This window comes from Lonchura striata, chromosome 4 (assembly GCF_050655825.1).
Source record: "Lonchura striata isolate lonStrDom1 chromosome 4, ASM5065582v1, whole genome shotgun sequence".
NCBI lineage: Eukaryota > Metazoa > Chordata > Aves > Passeriformes > Estrildidae > Lonchura > Lonchura striata.
Genome location: NC_140706.1, coordinates 51,365,344 through 51,393,246, shown reverse-complemented (window position 1 = coordinate 51,393,246; position 27,903 = coordinate 51,365,344). Strand labels below are relative to the sequence as shown.

Below are 27,903 nucleotides of genomic sequence, written 5' to 3'. Positions count from 1 at the left end.
CCTCCTCTTTGAGGATTTAACCAAGTACTAGTTTCTCAAGAACAGAAGGAGAATCAAGCCCTTAATGGAGTGTTATAATGACAGAGAGTCCTTCCTCTAATGTCTCAGTGAAAAGGTTTATTTGGCTGGAAGAATTCTCTTATCCTATTATAAATTGTTAGGCACAGTGCAGGGAATATAAATATGCTGCAAATCCAGCTTCCAATGACCTTTTCTCACAAAAATATGTTTTTGCCGAGTGAAAGCAGTGGAAGAAAGGCAATTCTAGATGATATATTTTGTTCCTATTATACAGAACAGTATTTCATCATATGAAAGAGAAATGGGAGTCCCCAGTGTTACTACTCTATTACAAAGAAAAGCACCTCTTTGAAAATTAATGAACATTAAATATTTGTACAGTCAAATGAAGATCTGTTTTCAGGGAACTGGTTGCCCTGTGTTCTTGGGGTCTAAGCTGGGAACTGTTCCAAATAAATACTGAGGCGAATAGCCATGAATAACAATGATGAAGTACTAGCGTTCAGATGACCACTTTCAAACTCATATTACCAGTCTGATCTCATGATATGCTAAACACACCCTTTTTTTCTTTGCTAAGGAACAGCAACTCTATTATCTGACTGCAGTGATACATATTTTCACCTTTACAGAAAAGAGCCTGGGTGTTCTGGTGGGTAGCAGGCTGACATTAAGTGAGAAATGTATCAAATCTTAGGAAATACGGCTAATGATGTCCTGGGCTGTGTTAGAGAAAAAGGATTGACAACAGGTGAGGGAGCTGATCCTATCCCTTAATTCAGCCCTTGTGAGGTCACATCTGGAGTGTTAGTACCATTTCTGGGCTCCCCAGTACTAGAGACACATGAGCATACTGGAGGTAGTCCAGCAAAGGGTCACAAAGATGACAGCAGCATCTCTCCTACAAGGAAAAGCCAAGAGAGTCTGCTCATCCCAAAGAGGAGAAGGCTCAGAAGGATCCCATCCACCAGATGGGAGAGTGCAACAAAGACATAGCCAGGCTCTTTTCAGTGGAGCCCAGTGATGGGACCAGAGGCAATGGAAAGAAAATGAAACATAGAAGGTTCACCCTGAACATCAGACAACACTTTCTCATTGTAAGGTGACAGAGCAGTGGCATAGGTTGTCTAGAGAGGTGGTGGGGTCTCCTCTGTGGGAGGTATTCAAAAGGTGTTTGGAGATGGTCATGGATCATTGGCTCTATGTGTCCCTGGCTTGAGCCAATCGTTGGATCAGGTGACCTCCAAAGTGCCTCCCAGACTCAACCATTCTGCAGTTCTGTGAAAAGAACAGCTCTCATCTCTTTCCATAGTCTGCTTTGTTAAGGTTCCTACTCATTGGTTTCAGGCACTTTTATGGGGACATAAAACTGCTGTACTCAATAAATACTCGATTTGATGCCACACATAGGAGAACGAGGTTTAGCTCTTAAGAGGAAGATAACCTGAAACTTTTGTGAATACTTCTGAATGCCTCAGTTTCAGTATGCATCAATAACTGCACAAAATACAGAGTGGCTGGAAACTAAACCTCTCTCTGAAATGGCAGAGACTGCAGTTCTCCTCGCCTAACCACCATCCCCCCAGTGCACCCCCAGCACTCACATGCAATGCGGACGTAGGCTTTGCGGCTCTTGGTGGTGCCTGCAGAGCTCCAGGCAACGCACTGGCACCAGTAATCCTCTGGCCCAAAGAGCTCCTCCACTTGCTGCCGGGAAATCTCGATGCTGACCTCCCGGACAATCAGACCTGTCAGGGTGCAAGGAACACTGGTCAGTGTTGGGCTTCCTGATGGAAAGAAAACAAGTGAGGTTGAAGAAATCTGCTTGCAAAGTTGCTGGGAGACCTTACAGCTCTCTACAAATATCTACTCAGCAACACAGACTGTCATAAGGATGTGAAGGGAAAGAAACTCCCACTTTGTCTGCATAATGAGAGATGTGGGTGAGTGAAAAACTAATTACTGAGATTTTGACTTTCATCACATACAGAATGTATTTTAGACAAATTGGAGGAACAGCATCTCAGCTAATATAAATAGTGCCACATCTCTAGGACAATGTACATCAAGGGACAATCCGAACCAGTTTTATTTTGATATATCATAAAACCACATAATCATTCAATTTATATTACTTCCTTAGCCCTTCTGTACTTAATCTCTTTTTGCTAGACAGACACAGCACTGTGACAATGAGGTGCAAGGAAAATGGATTTTAGGATGGCCAAAAATATCCTGATACTTCATAATGACGAGCACATGTGCTGAAGTATGGTTATTGTAAGCTGCAATATTACTGTCATATATGCTGCAGATATTGGAATATTTTTTAAGGAATTTTATAACGCAGTGAAACACAATTCAGTGCCTGACAGTCTCTCTGGCCCTGCCCTCCATAACCCATCTCAGCACAACCCTCCCCCAAACCCACAGTTGCACCCACGAGGACAGTGACCCACTTGCCATCCTTCCAAGCAGACCAAGATTTGCCCACATTTCCCACACAGTGCTCTCTCTGGGGAAGCCTTTTTGCTTCTTCTAAGTGCAAGGAAATTTTGCAGTGTCTCAGACACCACTGTGAGCATCGTTGGCAAAATGTGTACAATGTTTCACACTGACACAATCCTCTCCTTCAAAATGCAGTCCCTGGTCAAAAGGCTCTTAATTACTGGGTGGGGACGGGAGAAAGTGTTTACGCCTTTTTTCAGCATATTTGCTCTTTGCTGATGATGCCCAAGTATCAACAAATTTCTAATGCATGTCCGCCAATAGAGAATACCATTGCCATTTCAAAAATGCACTCTTGCAAACAGTCTTGATATATAAATTCACATACAAGTCTTTTGTGTAGTGAGATTAATTTTTCTTTCCAGAATTGCCAGGAAACTGAACTGAATTATCCTTGGATCAGAGCATGCAGTTTGTCCCCATCACCAAACACCAAAGGGCAGGTCCTTCTGCTGAGCACAGACTTGAGACTGTGGAGGCAGCTACCCTCAGCCTCCTGCCGCAGGGCTTACAAGGGGATATTCATAACGTGAATGTTCCCATTTGTACAGCGTGGCGTGTTCCTCGAGTGCTTGAAACCAGGCCAGCCCTTTGATTTGCCTCCAGCCTCACAGAGGTTCCATTCAGGGAGCCAATGATTAATTACTGTTTGCACACAGTTGTGCACTGTCACTGCAGCTGCATCCCAAAACTTGGGCAACAACCTAGCAGCAGAAAGGAATTAAGGCATGTAACACCACAGACTTCTCTGGTGGGAATGCCTTCTAATGAGATGTATTTTCCTGCTAGAGACTATCACAGCCCAGCTCCCTTGTATTTCATTATCCTTGACATCTTTAGCCATTGAATAATTAGCTCCTTTGGGGGAAACACTTAATAGTTCTTCTCTTTGAAATGAAATACTCAAAATATGGTAACAGCACTCCAAAGAATGGAAATCAAAGCAGTGCATAGGCACTTGATATGCAGTGAATACTGTGCTATAAACTTATTTTGCTTTGATTAGATAATTTAGCTCCATGAGGGGTCTGAAGGATAGCTTTTGTCCTGGTGAGAAGAGCATGAAGAAGGTGGGGAGAAGAATGAACCTTACATCCATAAAAATTGTTGTATTTTCCCAGTGTGACTTCTGCTAGTCTAAAGATTACTTCGGCTCATTCCCACAGTTTTTACTGCACTAGCCCAAGGAGCTTTTGAAGGTTACAACATTTTGTTTTTATAATAAGGCTGATTATGGCAGAGCTTGATGGAGAAGTGAACTTTGTTACCCAAGGGCCAAAACAAGCATGCTCATAATGACCATACTGGTTAATAATGATTATGAAATAGCCTTAACATTCAGGACACAAATGCCGTTTTCTGATTGTCTATGGAAGATACAAAACTATACTACAAATAGCTGCTCCTTATAAATGCACCAGCAGGACTTTTTATATTGGACCTCCTGAGATGCTTTCTAATTCAAAATAACAATCTACTCCTCATAATGTCTTTTGGGACTGCTGTGAAGTACTGACAGGTTTCAGGTTACTCAAAGTAATTTGGTCTTTGAGCAGTATCAACAGTTGTGCCATGACCAAAGAGATGCACACCTTCTTTCCATAGCAAATAAATGCTATGTCTTTCTGCTTACAAGCAAAAACATCATCGTGTCTTGATCTCTAAGGTAAACTATGTTTCCTAGAGTTCAAAATGTATCAAACCAGTTGGTGGTGCCACAAGATCATCTGGGATATAAGGATCTGTGGCCCGACTTCGGAGATTTGATTCCACCACTGCTTCCCAGCACAATACACTGGTGCCTTATTGCCCAAACAGCAACGTTGATTTCAGAGAAAATCCTCACCAGCTGAAACACACCCACCCTCAGACCCTGGGGCAAGCACAAGGAGACATGTTTCCCTTGTTGTACCAACTCACAATCTTATTCCTTCTGCTAGCACACTGCAACATCACCCCAAACAGAAAATCCCTTTCTAGGCCATATTGCAAACACTGCAATTTGCTGAGATATCTCAGATAGCAACTGCCTTGCCACCAGCTGACACACTGCTGTACATCAGATTTCACAGAGGAGCTGGCACACTCTGTCTGCTTTAATTCAGGAGTGTATTGCTTATCCATCTCCTGTGGGCACCAAGTGCAGGAAAACCCTTGCATGATGACTTCAAACAGAGATCTTCATCTTATCTCTGTTGGACCTGCTTCTGCTTCTACACCAAAGAACATTAGCTAGACAAATGGAAAAGAAAAAAAAAAAAAAAAGAAGGAAAAAAGCTGAAAAACCATCTCTCAATATTTCCAGACAATGTGACATGCTGCACCTTGTAATCAGGTGACTGTTTATTAAATTGCTTGTTTATAAGTGAGTGCACAATCTCTAAGAGCAAAATTAGAAATTGCTTTATAAAACGAGTCCCTGTATTTTGCCCAAATATACACAGGACAAGACAGACTAAGAGATCAGCAGTAATTTATGCATCATATACCTATCAGGTACTGGCCAATTCCACTTTGTCATTGTGCTAAGTAAAATGTCATCTTCTCACAGAGAGTAAATCCTCTACCTTACCTTCTTCTTTAGAAATACATTGAATTTTTCAGTCTAGTTCTTTATACAGCTAAGATATAAAGCAGATGAAGATACACAGCATAAATGTGGTGGTTTTTTTGAACACTTGAGTAAGCTGACCTTTTTCAGAATTACATAATAATCACTTAGATGGTGGAACTACCGACAAGAAGTCAGGATCTTTGTATTTCAAGTAATGCCATAGCAAACAGAGTTGAAGGGAAATAATAGCAATGTGGGCAGCTAGAATGCTTGTCAGGTTCCTTCTATAAATCCACAAAGGTCTGACCAAAGGGATATCCCTGACCATATGATGACATGCTCAGCATATAAAGCTGTGAGAACAATAAGGAAGATGTTCAGAGTGGTGGTATTTGTCCTGCAAAGTCACCTGTGATGGAGACATGCTTTCCTGGGGAACACCTGCCTGCCTACCAAGTGTTGAATAAATTCTTTGTTTTGCTTTGCTTGCACAGTTTCTTGTTTACCTATTAAACTGCCTTTATCTCAGCCCATGAGTTCCCTCACTTTTACCTGCTGAATTCTCAGCCCTATCCCACCATGGGAGTGAGTGGCTGTGTGTGGCTCAGTCACCAGCTGAACCTAAAGCAACAACAACCAGTCTAAGATATTCTTTTGTCCTAGTAGTTTTATGTCCAGTTCAGGATGGAGGATAGCAATGAAGAAGGCTCGTGACATTTGTCTGCATTGGTCTGCAATTATGTCCTAGTCTGGTGAATCAAGAAGTTGCCTATAAGTCACAGTTTTTGCCTACTTACTAGCATAGCTTTTTAAATTACTCATTTCAATAGAATAAATGTATTTCTGGGACTAATACAACTTGGGCTTTGAAAAGGGGTAGGAAGGAATCAGAACTTTACTTATTCTGTATTTGCAGGTTATGAGGGATTAGTGGGCAGAGAAAGGCAAAGGGTGGAAGGAATCTTTCTCAGTCTGCCTACTGCTAATAAGGACAGGGAGAGGCACTAACTCATGGTGTAGTGTATATCAAAATCTAAGTTAATACCCCTCATGGAGCAAAAGGAAGTGTGAAGAGGGAATTATGCCTTATATGAATGGTCTTTTATTATAACTGTACCCTAGAAACACAATAAAGCAAAGACACACTTCATACACATGGTCCCCAAGTGCTTAACTTAACTGGCTACACAAACTGTGATGTAGATTATCTGGTCTTCGGAGACACAAATGTTATCTTTTTAATGTATGCAAATGCAATGCAATTGTAGATATTATGGCAGATTATTGGTAACTGCAGTTATAACTCATGGGTCCCATATTGCATCCACTGTAGTAATTGGCAAATTTCCCAATGATTTAAAAGAAACAGATTTGCTGACCAGACACACTTCTTTCTAGGGAAACAAAAACGTCTCAAGGTTCTATGGCTATATAAGACTGCACAAGACAATAAATGATCACCACAAATATCAGAAAACAGAAAATTATTATAATTTAATCAAATGTAATTATTCAGCCTGGAGTCAGTCTAGGTCACAGAGTTCATATCTACACCTCACTGGGCACCATTCTGCCGAGAAACTGTTTTGATATATTTTGGCTGTCATAACTGTTCAGCATTTGATATTAATACCCAAAACCTGTGAAAATACTCCTCAGGACTTTGATAGAGCAATTTTGGTGAAAGTGCTACATTGGTATGTGTTTGAACCCTCTGGCAGAACAGTAAACAGGAACTATTTAGTCACAAGACTAAATTGCACTTACAAAAACTCCAAGAAACTGCATGGATACTATGTTTATTTTCTCTGTAAGTAGCTCAAACAGTTTCTGTGCTTTTGTGTTTTCATTTGCCCAAAAGGCATTTCATTAATTAGTAATCACATACGCCAAAGAACACATTTCTCAAGGAGATGGAACTTTATGACCTACTGGTCTGGAAAAAGACATAGCAGTTAATACCTGCATATAGATGGCAGGTATATCGCAACCACTGCCAATAAGTATGGAAATACAGCCCATTTTCACAAAGGTAACTTGCAACCCTTTACACATTCAATTTTGGAAAGTCAGTTCTCAGACCAGCCTCACAAACCTGATATTTTGTGCTGTTGGCTCTCTGCCTGCTTAGACAAGCTCAGGTTCTCCCGAGTGGGTGAGACCCCAAATCTCCCTTCCCACTGCTTGGAGGGGACACAGAGGGCAGGGACAGTTTCTGATTGATGTAGAAGATGCTTTGGGGAACCAGCAGCTAAACAGCTCATGGGCAGGGGCATTCCTCTGCACACCCATGAAACACCCGTGCTGCTGTAGAATCAAATTATGTTTTTCATATTCCTCATCTGTCTTTAGAGTTTTAACAAAGCCTCACGAAAACACCACTTAAAACAGTAGCATTGCTTTTGCCTCATGAAAATGGCCAAGACCATAAGTCAAAGTGGCATGACTGTAAACAGATTTACTAAAAGGGAAACAGATTGGTTTCTTTTTATGCAGTCTTTTGTCCTTTTATCTTTAATGGCAAAATATAAGTGACCAAAGTGAAGAATTATGATTTTTTTACTTATGGATAGTCTGGAATGACCCATCCAATTATTTTAATTGTTCATCACAGGTGCTATAAACAACCCATGTCTGCTTGCTTTACTTGGTGAAAGTAAATTTTTCAGAAAGGTAAAAAAAAAAAATAAAATCAGTTCTATGCAGGAATTTAAATTTATTTACCCTCTTGCAGAGATAGATCCCTCAAAGTCAGAGAGTTATTCCACTAGAATATATCAGAGTACTTAAGCTATAGAATTTGATGTTTAAAAATGAATAAATAGGCTATGCACAAGAATAACGACTTCAAATATTAAAGTTCTTGCTGAGAAAAATGTATTCTGTGCACTATAATGGACTGAGATGATTGCAGAATGGCACACTTTGCCTATAGCTTATTTTCTATATAGAGTACCTGTGATCTTAACAAAAGACAGATAGACAGATAGATATCCAGAGATAGTTTAAAAGAGTAAACAGCTTTTACACCCAGTAATCCTTCACACTCTGACTGCCTACACCTGCTTTTGTCTCAATATACTGCTTTTACGTAAATTGAGTCTGGCTGGCAATATGAAATAACTGTGTGAAGATCACAAACAATTTTCTACAACTATTAGCTTAAATATTTAAATTAAAGGCTTCCAGCTATTTTTGGTCTCTTCATAATTTTCTCTTTAGGAAACAGATACATTCTGAACTCAACACAGGTGAAGGCAACAGCACAATAAAGTCAAGATTGTTCTAAAATCCATGTCAGGTTTGCAACTGGCTTGCATCCCCTACCTATATTATCTAATTACCACCTAACAGTATTGAGTTAAGTTAAAATCCCAGCTCCTTTAATATTTTTTAACTGACTGACTTACACAAAAATTACAAAGGACTCTCTTCAGAGGGATTTTACTTTGAACTGGAATTAAAGAGCATGTATTCTATTTGGGTTTTGTTTTCTTTCAGCGAAAACCATGTGGTTTTTTTCTTTTCCCATTAACAACTGAAGGACCAAGTTGAGCAAGATGCAGGGGAGATTTCAAAACAGAGCTCTTGGATGCTGGTGGAAAACAAACCAGGTGCCCTGGTCCCTGCCAGCATGGTGGGGGTGGCCAGTACAGCCTTTGGGTTTGTCCCCTTGGGAAGGTAAAATAGCCCCTCTACTATCTCCTCCCCTGGTCAATCTCAGCAGCTGATTGCTTTACATCACCCTTGCACTACTGCTGTTTAATACCTTGGAACAGCATTGGATTGCTTGTTCTCAGCCTACAAACCGTTCAAAGATAAAAGAAAAACACCTTCCTCTTTGTTTCTCAATGAAGTCTATTTTCTGGTTGACAGCAGTTTTTGCAAATATGTACCAATTGCTTCAAAATTCATTGCTCTCTTCCACATACAACAATATGTGACTACAGTTGCCACATTTTTTTTTCCTGGAACAAAAGCAAAAAGCTCCAGTGTAGCAGGACTCCAAAGAAAACCTCCCTATAAATATATATTTACATTTAACAATGGGCATCATAATTTCTGAACTCACAGAGGTTGAAGTCTAAGAGCAGAAACAAATGTGAATTGAAGCATCTTGACCCAAAAGTTAACCTGACACTAAGAAATCCCAAGTTGCAATCCCCAAGCAATTCCTTGCCTGGCTGGTGTTACTTACAGAGGGTGGAAAGAAGACAGGTTGTCCACAGAGAAAAGCAGGAGTATGAGCTCTTTGCAGCTCCAGCTCTTGGGTCATAGCCCAATCTTCCCTTCTTTTGATTGAGGAACATACAGCTGAGAAAAGATGTTGCTTTAGGTTTTTTTCAAAGGCCAGGAAAAAAACATGCCAATGGTTCATGTTTTACTTAAAGCAGCAGTTGAGACTTCACAAAGAAGATCTATGCACTTTTCATTTCTGGTTCAGGGGATTTACATGCTCTTTTTAATGATCTGGGCCTTCAGCAGTGGGTAATGCTTCCCAGTCCCCAGCTTAGTGCTCATGCAAAATTGAAGCACTTTTGAGGCAGTTTAGAGCCTACAGATGAATCTCAATGTGCAGGCAAAAAAAAAAAAAATAAAAAAAAGGTTCAGCACTTCACAACATGAAGCAGAGGAAATTATGAAAAAACAACAACACCAACAAAAAAATCTATTGAGCTTCAAGCATCTGGGAAGCCAAACAAGAACATCTGAATTTTGAAGAGTGTGTTTCCATTCCCTTGCATAGCAGGGCAGGGACAGGGAAATGAACAATAAATGGGCTTGTGTGTAAATTTATATATAAAAAGATCAAGTACTTTATTTTACTGACTTACGAACTTATATGTGTTACAGATGTAAAATATATATCTACACATGCAGATACATGTGTACGTATGTACCACATCCACTCTGTGTGGTTTAGAGAAGCAGAGACTTCTTGTCATCACTTGATGTGATGACACAGTTCAGTGGCTGGTGCAGCTATTATGGGAACAAGGACAGTCTCAATGTGACACAAGGGGTCACTCGGGAGCCTCCTCAGCAGTTGTTTTCCTATTTTTTTAGTCTGCAATGTGCAGTAACAGCGGGCTGGGGAAGAAGTTTAAGACCCCCATCATTTTTTGCCATTGTTCTGCATGCTGGGGATGGTATTTCACAGCTGACCTGGATACCTTGAAAAAAAAAAAAAAAGAAAACTAAAAAGCAAAGAAGAAAAAGGCTAGCAGCTGCTTTCAAAGCAGCTTTGTCCACTGTGCTGTCAAGTGAAGTGACTTTCTCCAGACAGAGCTGAAGCTCTGGGAATTTACTGTCTGCTCCCCCACCCAGCGTGTTTTCAGAGTTGTGCCAGAGCAGCAGTCAAAACACAGCTCCTGAACACCAGGAGATTTTTCTTAGTTTGCAGTGAACAAAGGAATCGTGGCAGGAAGGCAGGCAAAAAGGCAGCCTGGTGGTCACAGAAGTCCTTTGCTGTGTACAGCTGGGTACAGCACAGTTCATGATACTCGTCAGCTACAGGGGGGCACCAGGGATGCAAGCAAGTTCCTCTGCAGCTTCATGTGACTTTGACATCAAAAAAAGACCTTTTAAATTTATGTAAGTAAATGCCACCAAAATATCCCTGTAGCTCTAAATGCCTCCTTTTACTCTTTTTTTTCTAGGTACCCCACCACTCTGAATTCCAATACTGGTTTCCACCTTAGTTGAAAACCAAAAGTACTCAACCTAACCCCCAAAGCAAACCTGACCTACTTCTAGTATTGCTGTTCCTCAGGGCTGGAAGTCCTTACTCCTCTTCAGAGGAGGGTATAGCAACCAACCCAGGTGCAGTATCAGCATAATTATACAAGTTGCTGGGAACCCAAAAACTGCAATCAACCAACCAAGATCCTCTCTGAATCAAAACCTGGGAGCAATAAATAGAAGAGGCTGCAACGGGCTAAAGATTTGTATTCAGGGAATAGAAGACACAGATGTGTCTGACAAAAGACTCACTTTCTACTCTTACAATCAAAGTATGAAGGGATGAGAAGTTATAAAAAATTGTGAAAGGCATTCCATCAAAACCTGAGGAAAAGAACTGTATGTAACCTTGCAGGTGAATGGCAGCTCTGTTGGTACTTACCACATCATGCTGCTCATTTATGTATACAAATTGGGAATGCATGGGAATGACAAAATGAATACAGGCAGTGAACCTGTAAAGGCACCACAAAATTAGATCCTGTATGGGTCAGAGCTGTGTGTGACAGGCATCTCTCTTTCCCTTCATACTATTAGCGATGATTTGGCACCCTACCTGCAGAGCAAAAAAAGCCCCGCTAAACCTGATCTATGTGTAAAGTTTTGCTCCCATACAAATGCTTTTTTTTTCTTTCTAAAAAAGAAAAATTAAAAAGGAAAAGATTTCTCCAGTGTATTTTTAAGGAATAGGAATTTTTCCCTGATGATTTCTCTGCCTAATGAGATAATAGAGGAAAACATGGAAGATACCACTCAGGTAACTGAGACACACACTTAGACATCTAGGGAGTCTGGAAATCACTTAAATGTTTAGCACAGTCATTAAGACCCCAATGTCTCTAAAGAGTTTCAGACTACAGCCAGATCATCTGGCTGCATCAGACTATAACTTGTTTGCATAGAAGAAAAAGTAAGGCATAATTTTGACCTTCCATTTCCCTGAGTATTTCCAGGTATTTTTGTGAAGGAACTACAGCTCTATTAGTCCTACCTATCCTCATATTTAATTAACTGAAAAATTACAGGATGCAAGTGTTCCTGCCAAGGTGCTACTGACTGCAGCACTTTTGTTTGACAGCACACAAGACCTTGCCTCTGCTCTTCCTTTCCACTATGCTTTTCTTTTCTGCCACTACTGTATCCAAGAAACAGCTGTTTTCCATTTAGGCCCGTGGGTGCAGGATGGAGACTGGGCTTTAGGACTTGCTTCCAAGTCAAGAACACATTTATGAGCCTTTCAGGCATCAGACCACCCTCGCCACAGGGGCTCCAGATCCCACACAAAAGGCTCAAAAGGAGCTGTGGGACATGGATGGAAATAAGGAAGCGCTGCTGTGCAAAGCTGTGGCTAGTCTGAAGCTGTCATGGGTGGACTGATGTCAGATGTCTCTTGGGGAATTAATGCAATTACGAGCGTGTAACAAAGGGTTTCATGAAGGAAAAAACTGTGAGGAGAGAAGATGTAGGCCTGAAATATTCACGGGGATGTCCTCAAATGCTTCAGATTAATGCACTAGGCATCCATATTCCCCTTCTAATTATTTTAAATAACTTTATTTCCTGTCTCAGATTTGTTTTTCTAGAAGCCCACAGGAAACCTCCAGGACAATTAGGCAAACAGCTGCAGATAGGAAGTTAATGCTGCAATAAGAAATAAATATCATAAAGTTTTTATCTTTTGGTCCCAATGCAATTTGCAGAGGTAAATCACAGAGACACTGAGTGATTTGCAGATACATGGTGAATATACAGAAAATCTGGAATTGGCAAATGACCCTTCCCGTGGGTCCTTCATTACTCAGAAGAGGAGCCTGAGAGGGATTAACTTGCAGGAAGAGTAGCTCCCCCTGGGAGCTCTGTTAGCATGCCTGAGTACCCTGAAGGACAGAGCAAGGCTGGGAGAACCTGCCCCAGTCAGCTTAGCAACAGAGGGCAGAGGGTTGGTGATGTCCACTGCTGATGCCTGCAAAGGGTGCTAGACACACACTCCCACAGGGAAGAAGCTACTGGAAAGGACAGCAGTAGCAGAGGGACAGGCAGGTCTCAATGGCTATGAACACAAAAAAAACTATGTCTTGGTCTAAAAGCTGGAGCAGCCTTCCACAAAGGCTTAGAAGGACAAACACCCCCCCCCCCCCCCCATAAGAATTTGATTAAATAATAAATTATTGGTATGTTAATACACATACTGTAAGTGGATCCTATACTCAGTTGAGTTTAACTCAGAATTCCTCACGCCTTTTGCAGGCCTCTAGACAAAAAGAGAATCTCCCTGGCTTAGGGGGAGTCTTGGTATTGCCTATGAGATTTGCTGCCAGAAGCACTGGTCCAGTGGTCTTATTCTGTTTAGAAAAGTTTATTTCTCTTCTTCAAGTATGTCCTGACCTTAGGAATGTCTTCACTCACTGTAACAAAAACCCCCACTATTTCAAATGCATATCCTAAAAAGTGGTAGCTCTCTGCCTCTCTGTGTATTTCTTCTGAAGCTTCCAAAATAGCTATATTTTCAATCCAAATATACTAATTGCTCAAGATAAAAGTGCAAACTTTGTCTGCTTAAAAACACTGTCTGCAGCAGCTTTGTTGTTGGGTATTCCCTTGATCTGGGTGAGAGAAAAACATGTTCCCAGCAGCTGATTTTGAAGACGCAGCCTGTAAGAAGAGAGAACCTCTCTTGGCACTGATAGGCACAGGGCTCCACTACCTCAGGAGAGCTGCCTGTCAGGCCACAGGGAGTGACAGGCAGAACGAAGATGGCTCAGGTGACAGAAAAATGTCTGCAACTTAAATTTCAAGTAGGGGAAAACCCCATGGGTTTCTTGATATATTTTATGGAAGTAAAGAGCCTGTATTTCCCCAGAGAGTTCCAGTTCTTTGGAGAAACTGAGTTATGTGCTTCTTGCTGCACCATCTACAGCCTTTCAGACCATAAATACATAAGCATGTTTCACTTGCAGCAACCTTCCAGAGAGGGAACGGACTTCAAATTATGGAAGAAAACAGATTGTAGTATCCATTCTAACCCACATCTCAAAACTATTAATAGGAGTTTTGGGAAGAGATACTCTGATACATTTTTAAATTTCCTTGAAATGAGCTGGATTAGGGCAGAGTATTGAAGGAGCAGAGCTAAAAATTGGCAATATGTTGCTGAGAAATAATTATTTTGTATATGGGTGCTTGATGTCTGTAATGGATTTGATCCAATGATATATGGAAAATAAAATTACTTCTGACAATGGTGGAATGAAAGCAATCCTTATTTATGATGTGAGCCTACCCTTACTAACATAACCCCAAGGTATTCTACCACAGAGAATCAAAATATTGCAGGCTAAGTCTAACTGCAGCATTCAGCATCACTTTCTATATATATAGTGAAGTTATTAGGGACACTGGCCACATTTGCTCAGAAAAATAGCTTTTTCCTTATCCTTTGGATTTTTTGAAAGTAATACAGAGAATTAGGAGACTACGGCATGTCAAGATGCAAAAAGAGATTGAGTAAAAAAGATATGCAGAGAAAAAAAACAGCTGTAAGGAAAGGAAGATCTAGTGGTAAAAGAAATGGCTAAAACATTATCTTTCCACATCTCTCCCTGAGCTCTGCTTACTTGGGGATTGGGAGTGCTGGAATTTTGTATTTGGGCTACCAAATTAAGTTCTTCAACACTGTTATTCAAAGACATGTAATACTAAAAAATAATGGCTTTTTTTAAAATAAAAAAATACTAAGACAAATGAATGCAACTTCTCAAAATGAGAGGCTGTATGATGACCTTTGCTGTATAATCAGAAGTCCCAGCTTAAAGAATTACTTTTGCCATTAGGGCAATGCAGCCTTCTAATATGTGGTGTGACAAACACTAAAATAAATGGCTTTCATGAGATGCACACACAGAGAGGAAGATAAAGCAACAGAGCATTTTGTGCTGGAAGTGATTTTCCTGCCTCTCTACATGGTACCAGAAGAACATAGTGACTATGAAGGCTTCCCCACTGCTGTCTTGGCTGCAGGATCTTGTAAGAGCTGTTTTAAAGGCAAAAGGGCAGATGTCAATCCTTGATCTTTCTGTTGAGAGGGTGATCTATTAAAGACTTGGCTAGCTGGGTATCTACTCCCTCAACAGGCTGCCAAACCCTTTTCTTAAGTTAACAAACTCCTATTTGCCAGATCAATGCTGACCCTACGTCAAAAGCTCAGTCTCCTTTCATTGAATTTGCAGGTTATCCAAAAATACTTTATTAATTGGGAAAGGTAATGGTGGGAGGTAAGTGTTGGCATTTCAAGGGTGGCTATGTAAAGAAACTGAAAAAAAAGAAGTAAGGTTTCTCTCTGAAAAGAAGTGCATATTTGTCCACTCCAAGTGCAGTTTGATAAACTCTCTTAATCAGACAAAAGCAGGGGGTCATCAGCAAACTCTCCAAGACTTCCTCTCCCTATGCATCCCAGCAAAAGAAGACAGACAGTGTAGACAAACAATAATGCTGGGTGAATTGCCCAATATGTCTATTTAATTAGCACTTAAAGAATCACAAATGTTTTCTCCTTGTTTGAAGGAGAGAGAAGAAAATGTCCCTGGCATTGCAGAGGGCAAGAGGGGGTTTATAGACCATTTCACCTTAATAGTCACAGAGAAAATATTACAATGCATATCCAAACTAGAAAGACTAAAAAAAGCTCCAGATTTTTTTCTGCTTTTCTCTTGTACATCACTAGGATGTAGGGTTGGATATAGCAACATTTAATCCCTCTGGACAAATGAAAGGGGTGCAAGACGCAGATTTTCTATATGTTCACAATTCTCCCACCACTGCAGAACTGGTCTGTGTGTCTTGTAAAATATTTCTCCATAAAAGCACACATGCAAAATAAAAATCACAGAATCACAGAATAGTGTAGGTTCAAAGGGAGGTTAAAGGTCATCTATTCAAATGCCCTACAGCAAGCAGGGACATGTTCAATTGAATCAGGTTGCTCAGAGCCCCATCCAGTCTGGCCATGAATGTTTCCAGGGATGAGGCACCCATCACCTCTCTGAACAACCTGGTTCAGTGTTTTTCCATCCTTATTGCAAAAAAATCTTTTCCATATTTATTTTCAGAGGTACTTTGTAAAATGTGCACAAACTGCTCTAACAATTATTGATACTATTGAACTTCCTGCCCTGTAACAATGGAATTTTCTTGCCTCCAAAAGCATCAGTTCTACAGAGCTTCTTTTATTTTTGTTGCTGTTATCTTTTGTGACAGTTAGCCATAAAATTAAATGTGTTCCCTCAAAAGAACTCTCATCTTTGTTTTTTAAAACCCCTATTATTTTTTTTTTTTCCCTGCATTAATGGGAAAATATTCCAGAGACATAAAGGCATAAAAAAGACAATGCCCTGTCTTGTATTTCATATACATAGGAAATGAAAGAGTCAAAGATGTGCACTAGACATTTCCAAAGCACCCATTTGATTTCTTTATGAAAATGATAAGCTTTTTCCATAAAGAAGAAAAATTCCAGTGATTCTGAGGATTTAAAAACAGAATGTAATGATCTTCTGTGTAAAGCTGCAGGTTTCTCAGACTCTATCAATATAAAATATTTTGCAAGGCTCTCTCTTCAGGCTAATTTAATTAAATAAAGTGGTACTAGAACACCCTGCCACTATTATGGTTCACATCCTCTCCAACCAAACGGCAACACCTCTCACAGCGTCCCCAAGCATGCTCTTTACAGCAATGCTTTACACACTGTTTAAAAATACCCCACAGTGCAAAGTATATATAACTATTACACCTGTTTTATTCTTTCTCTCTTTCACAAAGAAAAAAAAAATCAGAGAAAAATTATGTGAATATTTACTTTCCTCACTTAAAAATTAACCTTTTTAATGCATATAACATTTTTATCTAGCAGGTCTCTTCAATGAGAGCTTGGCTGCATTCTAATTCCATCTTGTGTGCCATTGCTATTGTAGTGCTGTTTTTTCTGGTCTTCTCAATGACAAAAACAAATTTGCCTTATAGGAAGAGTTAATAATCTCTACATAGATTTCATTCCTGGGCACAGGCTCAAAGTCCATGAACACATAATCTTTTGCAAATCAGAACCCATTTCTCTCTTTCATGCATCATTTACAATCCCAAGGTGATGTACTGCTAGCATCACACCTGTATTTTAGTTCACTTTCTTCCTGATTACTCATCCTTTAGAAAAGAAAGCACAAGTGACCTTTACTCTTTTCCCCTCATATTTTATTGTCCGTTTGCCTTGTTTTTCTTTGCTTTGCTTGACTGTGTAAAGAATTGAAAGTCTAGCTCAAACCCAGCAGCAGAATATCTCCTCAGCACAGTCCTCTTTTCATAAGCTGGCAGAGCAGACCCAGGAAGAGTAAAATACCAGGAAAGAAGAAAGCACCCAGTTTTCAATTGCTGGGATTACATGACTGACCCTGTAGAAACACTGTGTAAGTGAGGTCCCTTAAAGCCCCAGCTCACCCATGGCAAGTCTGGACCTCATCTGGTGTGTGGGCAGTTTCTCCTGACTGTCTAACCACAAGCCAGGAGGCAGAAGCAGCAGCAGCCTAGGTTTGGACCTAGAGGGATCCTCACGTCACCCTCTGAGCAGCTCAGTCATTACTTCTGTGCCCTAGGTTACAACTGCACTAGCTAGTTAAAAATAGCAAAAGAAACCAAAATAGCCTCAGAAGTGATAGAGTCCAAGGGCTTTGCCAGCCTGACGGGTGCAAGCTGCCAAGCTGACATCTCCTTCTTTGGGTGCCGGAATGAGCCCTCACCATCTCCTGCAAATTTTTTTTTGCAGCTTAATCGGCAGGGAATATATTTTCCTGAGCTTCCATTGCTTTAAAGAAAATACTATTTTACCACAACTTTAATCAAATTCTTTACCCATTTCTATACCACTTATGTACTATGAGCCCTAGATTCTGAATCTGCCTACAGGAATGTGCACAAACACTGCTGCTGTGACATGCATTAACCAATATTCTGGCAACAACCAGGCTGACTAACAGATCTGGATTTTGATGACAGTTTAATTTTAAAAAGCTATTAGTGTGACTAAGCTTGTGGCTCTTCTGCTAATAATCTGATGTGCACAGTTTTTGACATCTTTCCCCACCTAACTCCAGTAGATTATATTAATCTTTAATTGATAATGGTTCTCATTTGCTTATAATTGCTGTTTATTATGAAAAATATTTGTCCTCCAAAATATTTTGATGCTTCTCTTTTAAAGACTTGACTTTTACACTTGTAGAATGCAATTTCCTTTATAGCATCACCAAGTTTTCCCACAATGAGATTTTTGAGAAAAAGAGATGAATATTTCACCTGTAGTAAAAAATGTTCATGTTTCTTTCTAAACAGTGATGTTCATGAAAACTTAAAAAAATTAACCTAGTCATAGCTGTTGTTCTGTTTGCCTATCTTCATTCTCTTGGGCTCTCATGGAATGAAAAACCCTGAAGATGTATTCAGCAACATGATTTCTTTTTTGTTTCAAGTGTTTCTCCTGTAGTCAACTTGTGGAAAAACCAATTTTTACAAATGAATACACAGGCCCCAGGTCTAATATAGACTTTTTTTTATAGCCTTTCTTCCTACACCAACCTTCTCTTTTTCAAGTGAGAGTACCAAGAAAAGCTTATGCTTTTGATCTCTGTGCAAATAAATGAGCTGAAACAAATAAAACCTGGTTCGCAAGAGACTTCCAAGACATCTGGTGGAGTTATTTTTCTAAGCAATTAGACCAAGTGGTGGTGCAATTCCCAAATGGAAAGTACCTTCTCGCTTGGTATCGTTATTTCTCAGAGCCATCAAAACAGCAGTAAGTCCTGCTTCCCTCCTTGCCTGTGTCTCACACTCTATTGATCACCAGTCTTCCCAAACACTGCTTTATTATTACTCAAGTTTTTAACCCTCTCCCTCTCCTTTTTTTTATTTTTTTTTTTTCCTGGTGCTGTGAGGATCCTGTCTAACTTCCATGAATGTCAATGGGAATTCTGGTATTGACTGAGAAAGGATGCTAAGATACTGTAGCTCTCCTTCTTACAGGCCCTGTGGAGCCAGCAGAGTAGTGCAATGAATAACAGCAAGGTGCTTGCTCTGGATCAATAGTGCTCTAAAGTGTGCCCAGGTGTGCTTTCTCCTTCTTTCTTGCTGAAAACTGATTAAATTTCTCCTTTTTTTTCCTCACATCTCCCCAAGAGAACATCATTCTAGTAACAACCCAATTGCTCCTTGATGCTTTGGGGAGAATGTGGTACTCAGTCTGTGACAATATCACAGTGCAACCACTGTGAATTTGTGACACTGGGGAAGTGAACTGGGAATAGACCTGTCTGAAGAAAGGAATTTCATTTTGTTTGTGCCTGGTTCTCCTGGTTTTCCAGTTTCAGATTTGGTCAGGGTGCTCTACACTCCTGTTCCACTAGCTGATTTGGATGCAGGCATCACCCCTGTGCTATGACAGGACCTTTCTGTAATGCCAGATATGGAATTCCCAGGTGTAACAGGAGTAAAGAAAAGCAGCTGTCATATGAAATGGCTGCTAGATTAGAAGAGTGGGCTTGATATTAATGGTGTTCAATCTCATCCCTTCACAACATAACCCAAACTCACCAGAGGTTTCATCTACTCTCTCGTCCACCACATGGTCCTTCTGATGAACCCACTCGCTGTTGCACTTAAAATAGATTTGTGTGGCTGGGCTTGCTTTGCAGTACAGATTCACAGGCTTGTTCTTCACAATGTAAGCCTCTTCGGGTTCAATGAGGAAGTGGGGCAATGGCTCTGGAGGATCAGATGGAAAAGTTTCTGGAAGCTCATGGAAAAAGTCATCATCTGTAAAGGAAAAATGAAAGAACCAAAATTCAGCTGATGGACACTTGCAAAAACTTCATGAAAATTAAAAAGGTTCATACTTTTTGGATAAAATGTTATCTTAGGAGCATTCCTAAACTGAGGCTTAGATGCACTGCTGTTTCCAGACTGGAAGAAACTGTTCTTTACATCCTGAGCATTCTTTCCTCTCTGTGATGTGACAGGGATTTGCACATTCACAGTCTGGGATCAGTCCTTTGTTACCATCATTGGCAATACCAGCAGTAAAGCTTTGTGTTAGTGCTTGGTAGAGTTGCCTGCAAAACCATAAAGAGAAATAATAGAAACTTTCAAAGGCTTCAAGGTCACATTTTCAATAGTGACTTATCGCACTGCATAATCAGGTGCGTAAAACAGCTACTGCCAGCTGAGTCTGGTCCAAATACGAAACAGTACCTTTTGTTTCAGATGAGCAATTGGAAATCTGCTGAAGACAAAGGTCTAAATCCAAATCCAGTCTGTATCTCTTTGTTTGTACTCTGATTCTACTGCTAAGACTGCTAATGAAGGTGCCAAGCTATGCTTTATTTATTCTGCCAGTAGTACCTTGGTCTGTGCAGTCCCTGCTATGGAGAGAACGTGGGAGCTGCGGCATGGGGCAGGGAACCTGTGAAATTGTGACATTTTGGGCAAATATGGGTGCATGCTATTGACATAAAAAACCTCAGCACCTCTCTGGTGCTGCTGGTAAAGGATCAAGTCAATGAAAGGAGGAGGAAAAGAATCCATTGCACAGGAGGCAGGACTGAAAACACCAAATGTGCATACTTCCCTTTCTCCCTCCCTCTTAACAAATCCTCTTTTACGGCCCCTCTGCCCCTTTGTGCAGAGGAAGTCTCCCACATCAAAAAGCACCAAATTCAGTGGAGAATAACCCTCTCCCCATCTTCCTCCCCACCTCCATCAGAGCACAGGAACATCCAAGAGGCTCCAAGCAGCAAAGCGGTGGGGGGCACCAACTCCTGCCAGACCCACCAGTGGCGAGCTGGCTGCTCTGAAGGCCTCACTCAGTCTCTATGCCTCTGGCACAGTTATCATTATACCTCGTGACGGATGCTGATGTGGATCAATAAAACACCACAGAACATCCAACAGAAAACCCTGGCTGGCTGTCTCCTCCCTGCCAGTCTTCATGAAGATGAAATGTCAGACAGCTCCCTCCCCAAACCTGAGACCTCCCTGTGCAAGCTGTGTCCACAATTACAAGTGGCACGATTCTCTTTGCAGATACTGCTTTCCAGAAGGATGAGAAGGAACAGGGACAGATGAAGGAGAGAGGGAAAGAATGTAATATGGTACCCACGCATGCAGCTGTATGAAGGTAAACTGCACGTCTTTATCAGTTATGGGAACACCTTACAGAGCAAACCATTTTGTGAACCTCCTAAACTGTTTTTGAAGAGAACATATAGTCACCTTTTTTTTTTATTATTTCCTACACCCCCTTCATATTAATCTAAAAATACTCCTGTCCTTCTTGGTGTCTCATTTTATAAGGAATATTAAGCCTGACTCACTACTGCATCACTCCCTGAGAGTTAATAAAAGTGAACTGGTTCAAAGATAGAAAAAAGGGCCAATAAATAAGGCCTAACATTCTTCTAGCAAAAGGAAAATCTGTGACACACTATAACACTTCCATTTCCATCTCCAGTTAATAATTTCCAGATACTCAAATAAAATTTATTTTTTTATCACTTTCCCATGCTTCTCTTATTTCTGCAGCTTCCTTTTCACTCTGACCACACCAGCCTCCTTCCTCTGCAATCCTATTTCCTCTCCTCATTAGGTATTTCTTACTTGATCCATTTTACTCCCCATTTTTTTACTAAAAGAAAGACGAGTTGCAGTAACTTAATGGGAGTCCTCATTTGGTTTCATGACAATGAAACATGTCTGAACTGAATCAAGAGGCTTTTTGGCATTCCTCATCCCCATACATGCATACCTCCCCTCTTCCCCTCTCCCACATGCTGCTCCATAGACATCCACAACGCAGAAACATTAGAGATGAATCATTTCCCTTGAATTGCCACAGGACGTATCTTTTTCTTCTGGTCATTTAATTGCAAATCAGCAAGCAGACAGATGGAAACTAACAAAGCACACATATGTTTTATAATTAAACAAGTATTGCTTCACTAATTTCTGGTGACTGGAAGAACAAATGTATTTATTTTCGCCACTACATTTCTGTGCATTATCAAAGGCAATAATTACAATGCCTGACCAATTAACTGCACTTTATGAAAGATATCTAGGAAGTCTAAAAGGAGGGATAAGCAAGCTGCAAAAAGGAAAAAAAAAAAGATGTTTTCAAAATTATTTTTTAATCAGTCTGGAAAATGGGTGTGGGTTTTGGCTTTTCCTCCTGAAGGTAACTGCTTACAAAGTTAAGGTATTATTTGTATGTATTCAAAGTACTGCTTAGTACATTACAATCTAGTCTCACATTTTGATTGTGGTGATAGCTGCTTCTCTCCACCAACCTGGCATCCCAGAGTCAGATACAAGCCTGTTTGTTTTCTTACTGCATCCTTGCTGTGATTCCTCCTAAATCTTCTTGAACAACAATAAAGCTCAGCTTTATTTTTCCACACTCTCTCATTTCTATCAAGAGGCATCTGAACCACTCTTAAATGTTAGGGATATAGATGGAAGCCATTCACAAACTGTCACACAAATAGCGCTCAAAGGCTGCCACATCCCTGGAAACTGGCATTTAAAACCGTCACTTTCCGAAAAAAATTAAGATAGTAGCTAAGAGTTTGTTTTTTGTTTTTTGTTTTTTTTTTTTTTTTTGCTTTTTAAACTTGAGAATGTTCATTCAATCCTGTTGCTGTTAATAGCAACAATGGTGTTTTTTTTATAGAGCAGTTTCTCAAGAGGAACATATAGAATATTACCATGACTGCATTTGGCAGAAAACACAGCAATCCCACTGCAAAGCTAGGCTACCTCCATTGGCACTGAGGGACCTTTGCTCCTGCTTTCCACTGCTGAAAGGCAACAGGTGGTCTAATCCCCCTGTGTGAACAACAGTGGGAAGCCACTTGGAGTTTCCTGCATCCCTGAAAGAGATAGGATCAACTGCTGCAGGGAGGCAAAGCACCCCTCCCCTCTCATCCAGGCACACCAGCTGAAGTGGCAGGATGCTGGTTTACAGCTAGAGAGGGTGTGCAGCCCCAGTTCCCCTGTGCCAGGCTGTGACACTTGCTTCTCGGGATGAGAATCTTTTGAGGAAGAAGTACCTTAAGTCCCCTCATGATGGCTTGCACATCACACCAGGCACAGCAGTGTCACAGCTTAGGACAGTCAGCAAATTGAGCTGCTGATCTGGGACAGGGTTTTGAACCATCAACCTTAACACCCATCTTGGAGCCAAGTCTTGTATTTCATTTTTTGAACTATAGCCGTATGCTGTCGTGCTTTCATTGTAACTCTTGGAGCAACATGCAAGCATAATTATAATAGTAGTGTAATTATATAGCAAAGTATTCCTAAAAATCCAGCACAGAAAATGTCAATATAGGACAATTGACTGTGTTGGGATTTTTTGCAGTTCTCTAGAGAAAAAAGACCTGGTAGCACCAGAGCAATCTAATGAATCTGTGTTTTCATGAGGACAGAGTTTCTAACAAATGAATAAACACTTCCATCAGTTTCTCCTGACCATCTCTACTTAAACACAGGTCATTCCTCTCTCCATACAAAAATCAAACTCTGACTTAGATTTTTCAGGGATGATTTTGTTATCACTGTGTGGCCTGTTGAGCCAATTTCTATAATTTGGATGGGGATTGCTTCTCATGGTGTGCTCCATTGCCGCATGAGAGGATAAATCTTGCCTGAGACTTTGATCTGCATCTTCCTGATGGTTATCGCTGGTTATTTAAAATGCTCATCTCCCAATGGTGCAACAAAGCAGCAAACTTTATAACTCTCTTATTTAACTCTCCTAAGTAGCTAGACATTTTTTTCTTTTGTCTGGAGGAAAAAAAAGCTAATTAAACCATTTGGGAATGATCTGGAAGTGTAGATACAAACACTAAAAATTCATGTACTTGATTTCTAATCATTATGCCAATGTCATGTGCAGCAAGTTCCCCTCACGACTTTGATCAAACACAAACACAAGACACACATTGTTCTCCCCTGTTGTAACAAATCCCCTTCTGTGCTCAGTAACTTTGAGCTGCAAGTTTACTTCTGCAGTATGTCACATTCATCTTTATTTTCATATAATAAAGTGTACAGCCCATCTGTTGTTATTGACTGATTTATATTAGCAAGACAAAAGACCTGATTAATGTTACTGCTAAACTGGTTCCAGTCATGCAATTCATTCATATTAAGAAAATAAATTTTTAAAAGCCACTTTAATCTATAAACATAATTTGGAATTTTACTTTTAGTTACTGGCCCACATTCAGATACACTTTTATTTGCCTTCTGTAGTATCTGACAACTATATTTTTTAAAAGCAAAATAAAAGGCAAATCTATAGGAACAGGGGAAATGCCACTGAAATCTGCATTGATACAATCTGGCATGAGTTGTCACATATAGGAATTTTAGCTTAATTTTAGTTCAGTTTTCTTTTAAGGTAAAACAAATCTTTACCTAAGTCGGGAATCTTTTGATGTTAGGAAATGTCTTTACTCTTTTCATGCATTTGCCTGTAAAACTGTACATATTATAGCTCTCCATGCACAGCACGTGAAAAGAGAGATTTAATGGTATATTTCCCCTTTTATGGATTAGTATCCCAGCTCTAATCTGTGGCAGGAAAATATTGGGCTCCATACACCAATCTATTCATCTCTAGATCACTAGTTTTATTACTATATATGAAGCTTTAATTCTCATCAGCCCAGCATACAACTCAGTATATATCTGAACTGCGAGACTTGAACTATTATTGCTTAGATGATAATATATTGGACCATTATCTCTTCATGCGAGACCTGAAGCAAATTCTTCTCAAATGGAATTTACTTCAGAATGATTCAAGAGCAATTTAAAATGAATGGCTGCAAAGTTAATTCTATTTGCATTTGGATGCCCATCACTTGGCAAGATCATTCCCTGAGCGTTGCAAGAAAGGCGGCTGGAGTTTACTGTATGGATGGGATTTCTGCTCAGGTTTTAATGTTATGATTAAAAAGCTTTCTAGAGCAACAAGTACTGTTTACTGTGAAATTAACAGCAGGTGCTAGCTCAGCCAGACATCTTATCAGGATGGAGGCAAGAGTTTGGATTACAGTGCACACTTTCAGGAAAGGAAAATTGCTCAGCTGGAAGTCCTTTAGTCACAGGGTTTTTTATCCTCCTAAGAAGGGCAAGCAGTGCCACCAGATGGGAAGCAAAAAATACTGTATGCCATAGAGCCTGCTTCCACCTCAGAGGCCCATAACACCACAGAGCTATGAATCCAACATTAGTCCAAGTTGAATAAAAACTGGGAGAAAACAGGACTTTTTCTAAGAATCACTAATGAACAGTTTCCATAACAAAAAGCCCTCTCAACCCTGCCTCTGCCTTGGAGACCACACAGGAACAGAGAATGGGCACAGCAAAGTGTAGCATGTGCCCTGAAACAGAAATCACTTTTTCCTGCCTTGACCTGGGGAGAAGGAGAGCGGCTTTCCCTCTGTCAGCCCTGCCTCTGGCTGATTGCAAGGTGAGAATGCAGTAAGGCAATCACTCCTTATTCTTCAGCACCTCAGAAGGGGAAGGTGTCCCCTAATATCTCAGGAAGTCTGCAATTTTGCAGCAGCAAAATATTTGGCCAGGAAGCCAAATTGGAGGCTGGCATCTGCTTGTTTTTAACTCAATTCACTGGCAGGCCTCTATGTTCCCAAAAATGAGGCTTGGTTTTGTGGCAGCCCACAAACCAGATCCTTGCTGAACTATGCTGGACCCTCCTGGGAGCAAGGTCAAGGGAATTTCTGACTCAGATTTACTGAGCACCCACAAAATTAAATGATCTTTTCGTAAGGGAAGGAAGAGTGCACGTATAGTCTGGGAAAAGTGACAGAGAAATTGATAGGGCATGCAATGTTCATTTTTTTTGGGTGACTTCAGTCCAGAAACAGAATACATAAAGACCACAAAGAGGAATGAACTTTCCCTGCACCTGCAGCAGCTCAGAGAAGACTCTCCTAGCACATCTCAGCTTAACAACACATCCCCAGGAGGTCAAACCCAAGATTTGCTTGCACTTAAAAAAGAACACATACACTGAGTGGCTACATATCTGTCAGAAGGCTGCTGGGCAAAAGTCTCCCTTTTCAAACACAGGCGCATCAAAGAAAAGCCAAACACATCCTTTCCTGTCCTTCTGTACTCCTAGAAAAAGAAAGGAACTTTCACAGCAGCACAGGAATCAATACTTGATCCATGGTCAGCCACAGGTACAACCTGAAGCCCTTACAAAAACTCAGAAAATGGGCATCTCAGACACCTGAAATACTGGATTACTGGCTCAGCTAAAGAGTCCAGGAAGGAGGTTTCTGTTATTTGGTCTCAGCCTTACTATACAGACCATCCTAAATAAAGAAACCACACCAAATACAGTAATCATGCTTGTTATGCCCACTGCACTCTGGCTAGCCTTTCTCAGGAAGCTGTGAAGAGCTGCAGGGGAGAAGAAAACACAATGCTTTCCCTTTTAACAGCAGTGCACAGTCTGTCATTACACTGGGGGACTGTTAAGGGTGGGAGCTGCAGCTCAAGAGCAGGGAGGTTGCACAGTCAAAGGAAGCAGCCAACTGAGTGGCTGCTGGTGCTCCCCCCTGGCCACCCTATGTCAAGTGGAGCCCTCTCCTCTTGTGTACTTCTCTCTGTGCTCCTATTTTATGTGAATGCTGCATGTCCAAATATAAAGCCAAGGGCAGAGGAAGATGAAAGGATAAGTGTTTATCACTCAGCCACAGATCATGTGGACACTGTGCAACCGTGTTGCCTACAGCAACCAGTGTGTTCTCCATCTCCCTTGCTCTGACAGGGCCATCTCCCACACCTCTCTCAGCCCAGGGCTTGGAGTACATCTTGTCTGGCTTATCCTGGCAAACTGCACTGCTGTTAGTCAACAGCTAATTCCAGTGGAATCAAATATGATTTGCATCAGACTCAGGAAAAGGAGAATCATATCTAGATGAGGAAAACACTGTACCACCTTTATAAAGAGTTTTGCAAGTTACGTCTTATCATTTAGGAAAAAGGCACCTTCCCCCAGTTTGTTTACTTCACAATTATGATTTAAGTTTCTGCTTCTCTTGAAGCTTTAACATTGACCAGATGAGAGGAAAATTGAAAACACAACTCTCAGCGCTGTGTAACAGAAGAAATTTTTTTATACTTCTCACTGATAATTCAAGACAATACTTGCAGGTATATATAGACATGACACTTAAGTTTCTGCATCCCGAACATTACCATTGCCCTGAGACAAACTCTGTCAGACTACCAGCTGCTGCCTAAATATGCAAGAGGTGGTGGAGGTACTCATTAGCTTTGGACTCAGCCTAGGCAAATGCCAGAAGATGGTATGGTTTCATGCAAGGCAATTGAAAATACTTTCTGTCACATATGAAGAGCACTTAGCTGTTCTTTGAGCAACAAGGTTTGTGAGACTTGTTGTCAGTCTAGGAAACTTAATGCAGTAATCTGCAAGCACTACTTTCTATGAGTCTGCCTAACCATGTAAATAGATAAAAAAGGCTGGAGACAAATAATCAGTGGCTGAGGCTGACTTATGGGCATTGAGAGCATGAAATGTAAAGTGAAGAGGCAAAGGCCCTGTTTCTTTGCTGCCCTGCCCTGAGTACCAGCAGTCATCCCTCTTAGCAAAATATCAGTTACTTCTGATGGAAACTTGTTGTGCTTATACAGAACTACTGGATAAGGTTGGCTGAGTTACTGTGCCACGGCTCTCAAAATTACAGCACTTGAAAATAAAATTCTTGACAAATAGCTGATGACATCAGTGACATTTAAAGGTGATTATCCTGTGGAAGTTTCTGCCCTCTTTCCACTTCCAGAGTTATGAAGCATGGGAACAGGCTGCTCAGGGAAGTAGTTGAGTCACCATTCCTGGAGATATTTAAAGATGTATAGATGTGGCACTTAGTGACATGGCCTAGTGCTGGATCTGGCAGTGCTGGGTTAACAGCTGGACT

General features: G+C 40.7%; 1 protein-coding gene across 2 annotated transcripts in view; it reads right to left on the bottom strand.

Moving 5' to 3' along the window:
* UNC5C (unc-5 netrin receptor C) overlaps positions 1-27,903 on the bottom strand; it is a 249,630-nt gene that overhangs the window by 73,107 nt on the left and 148,620 nt on the right. For both annotated transcript variants that reach the window (XM_021550331.3, XM_021550332.3), the window contains exons 2-3: positions 19,460-19,681; positions 1,626-1,769 (exon numbers count right to left, since the gene is read on the bottom strand). In XM_021550331.3, the coding sequence (XP_021406006.1) occupies positions 1,626-1,769; positions 19,460-19,681 (366 nt within the window). The remainder of the gene's footprint in view (positions 1-1,625; positions 1,770-19,459; positions 19,682-27,903) is intronic.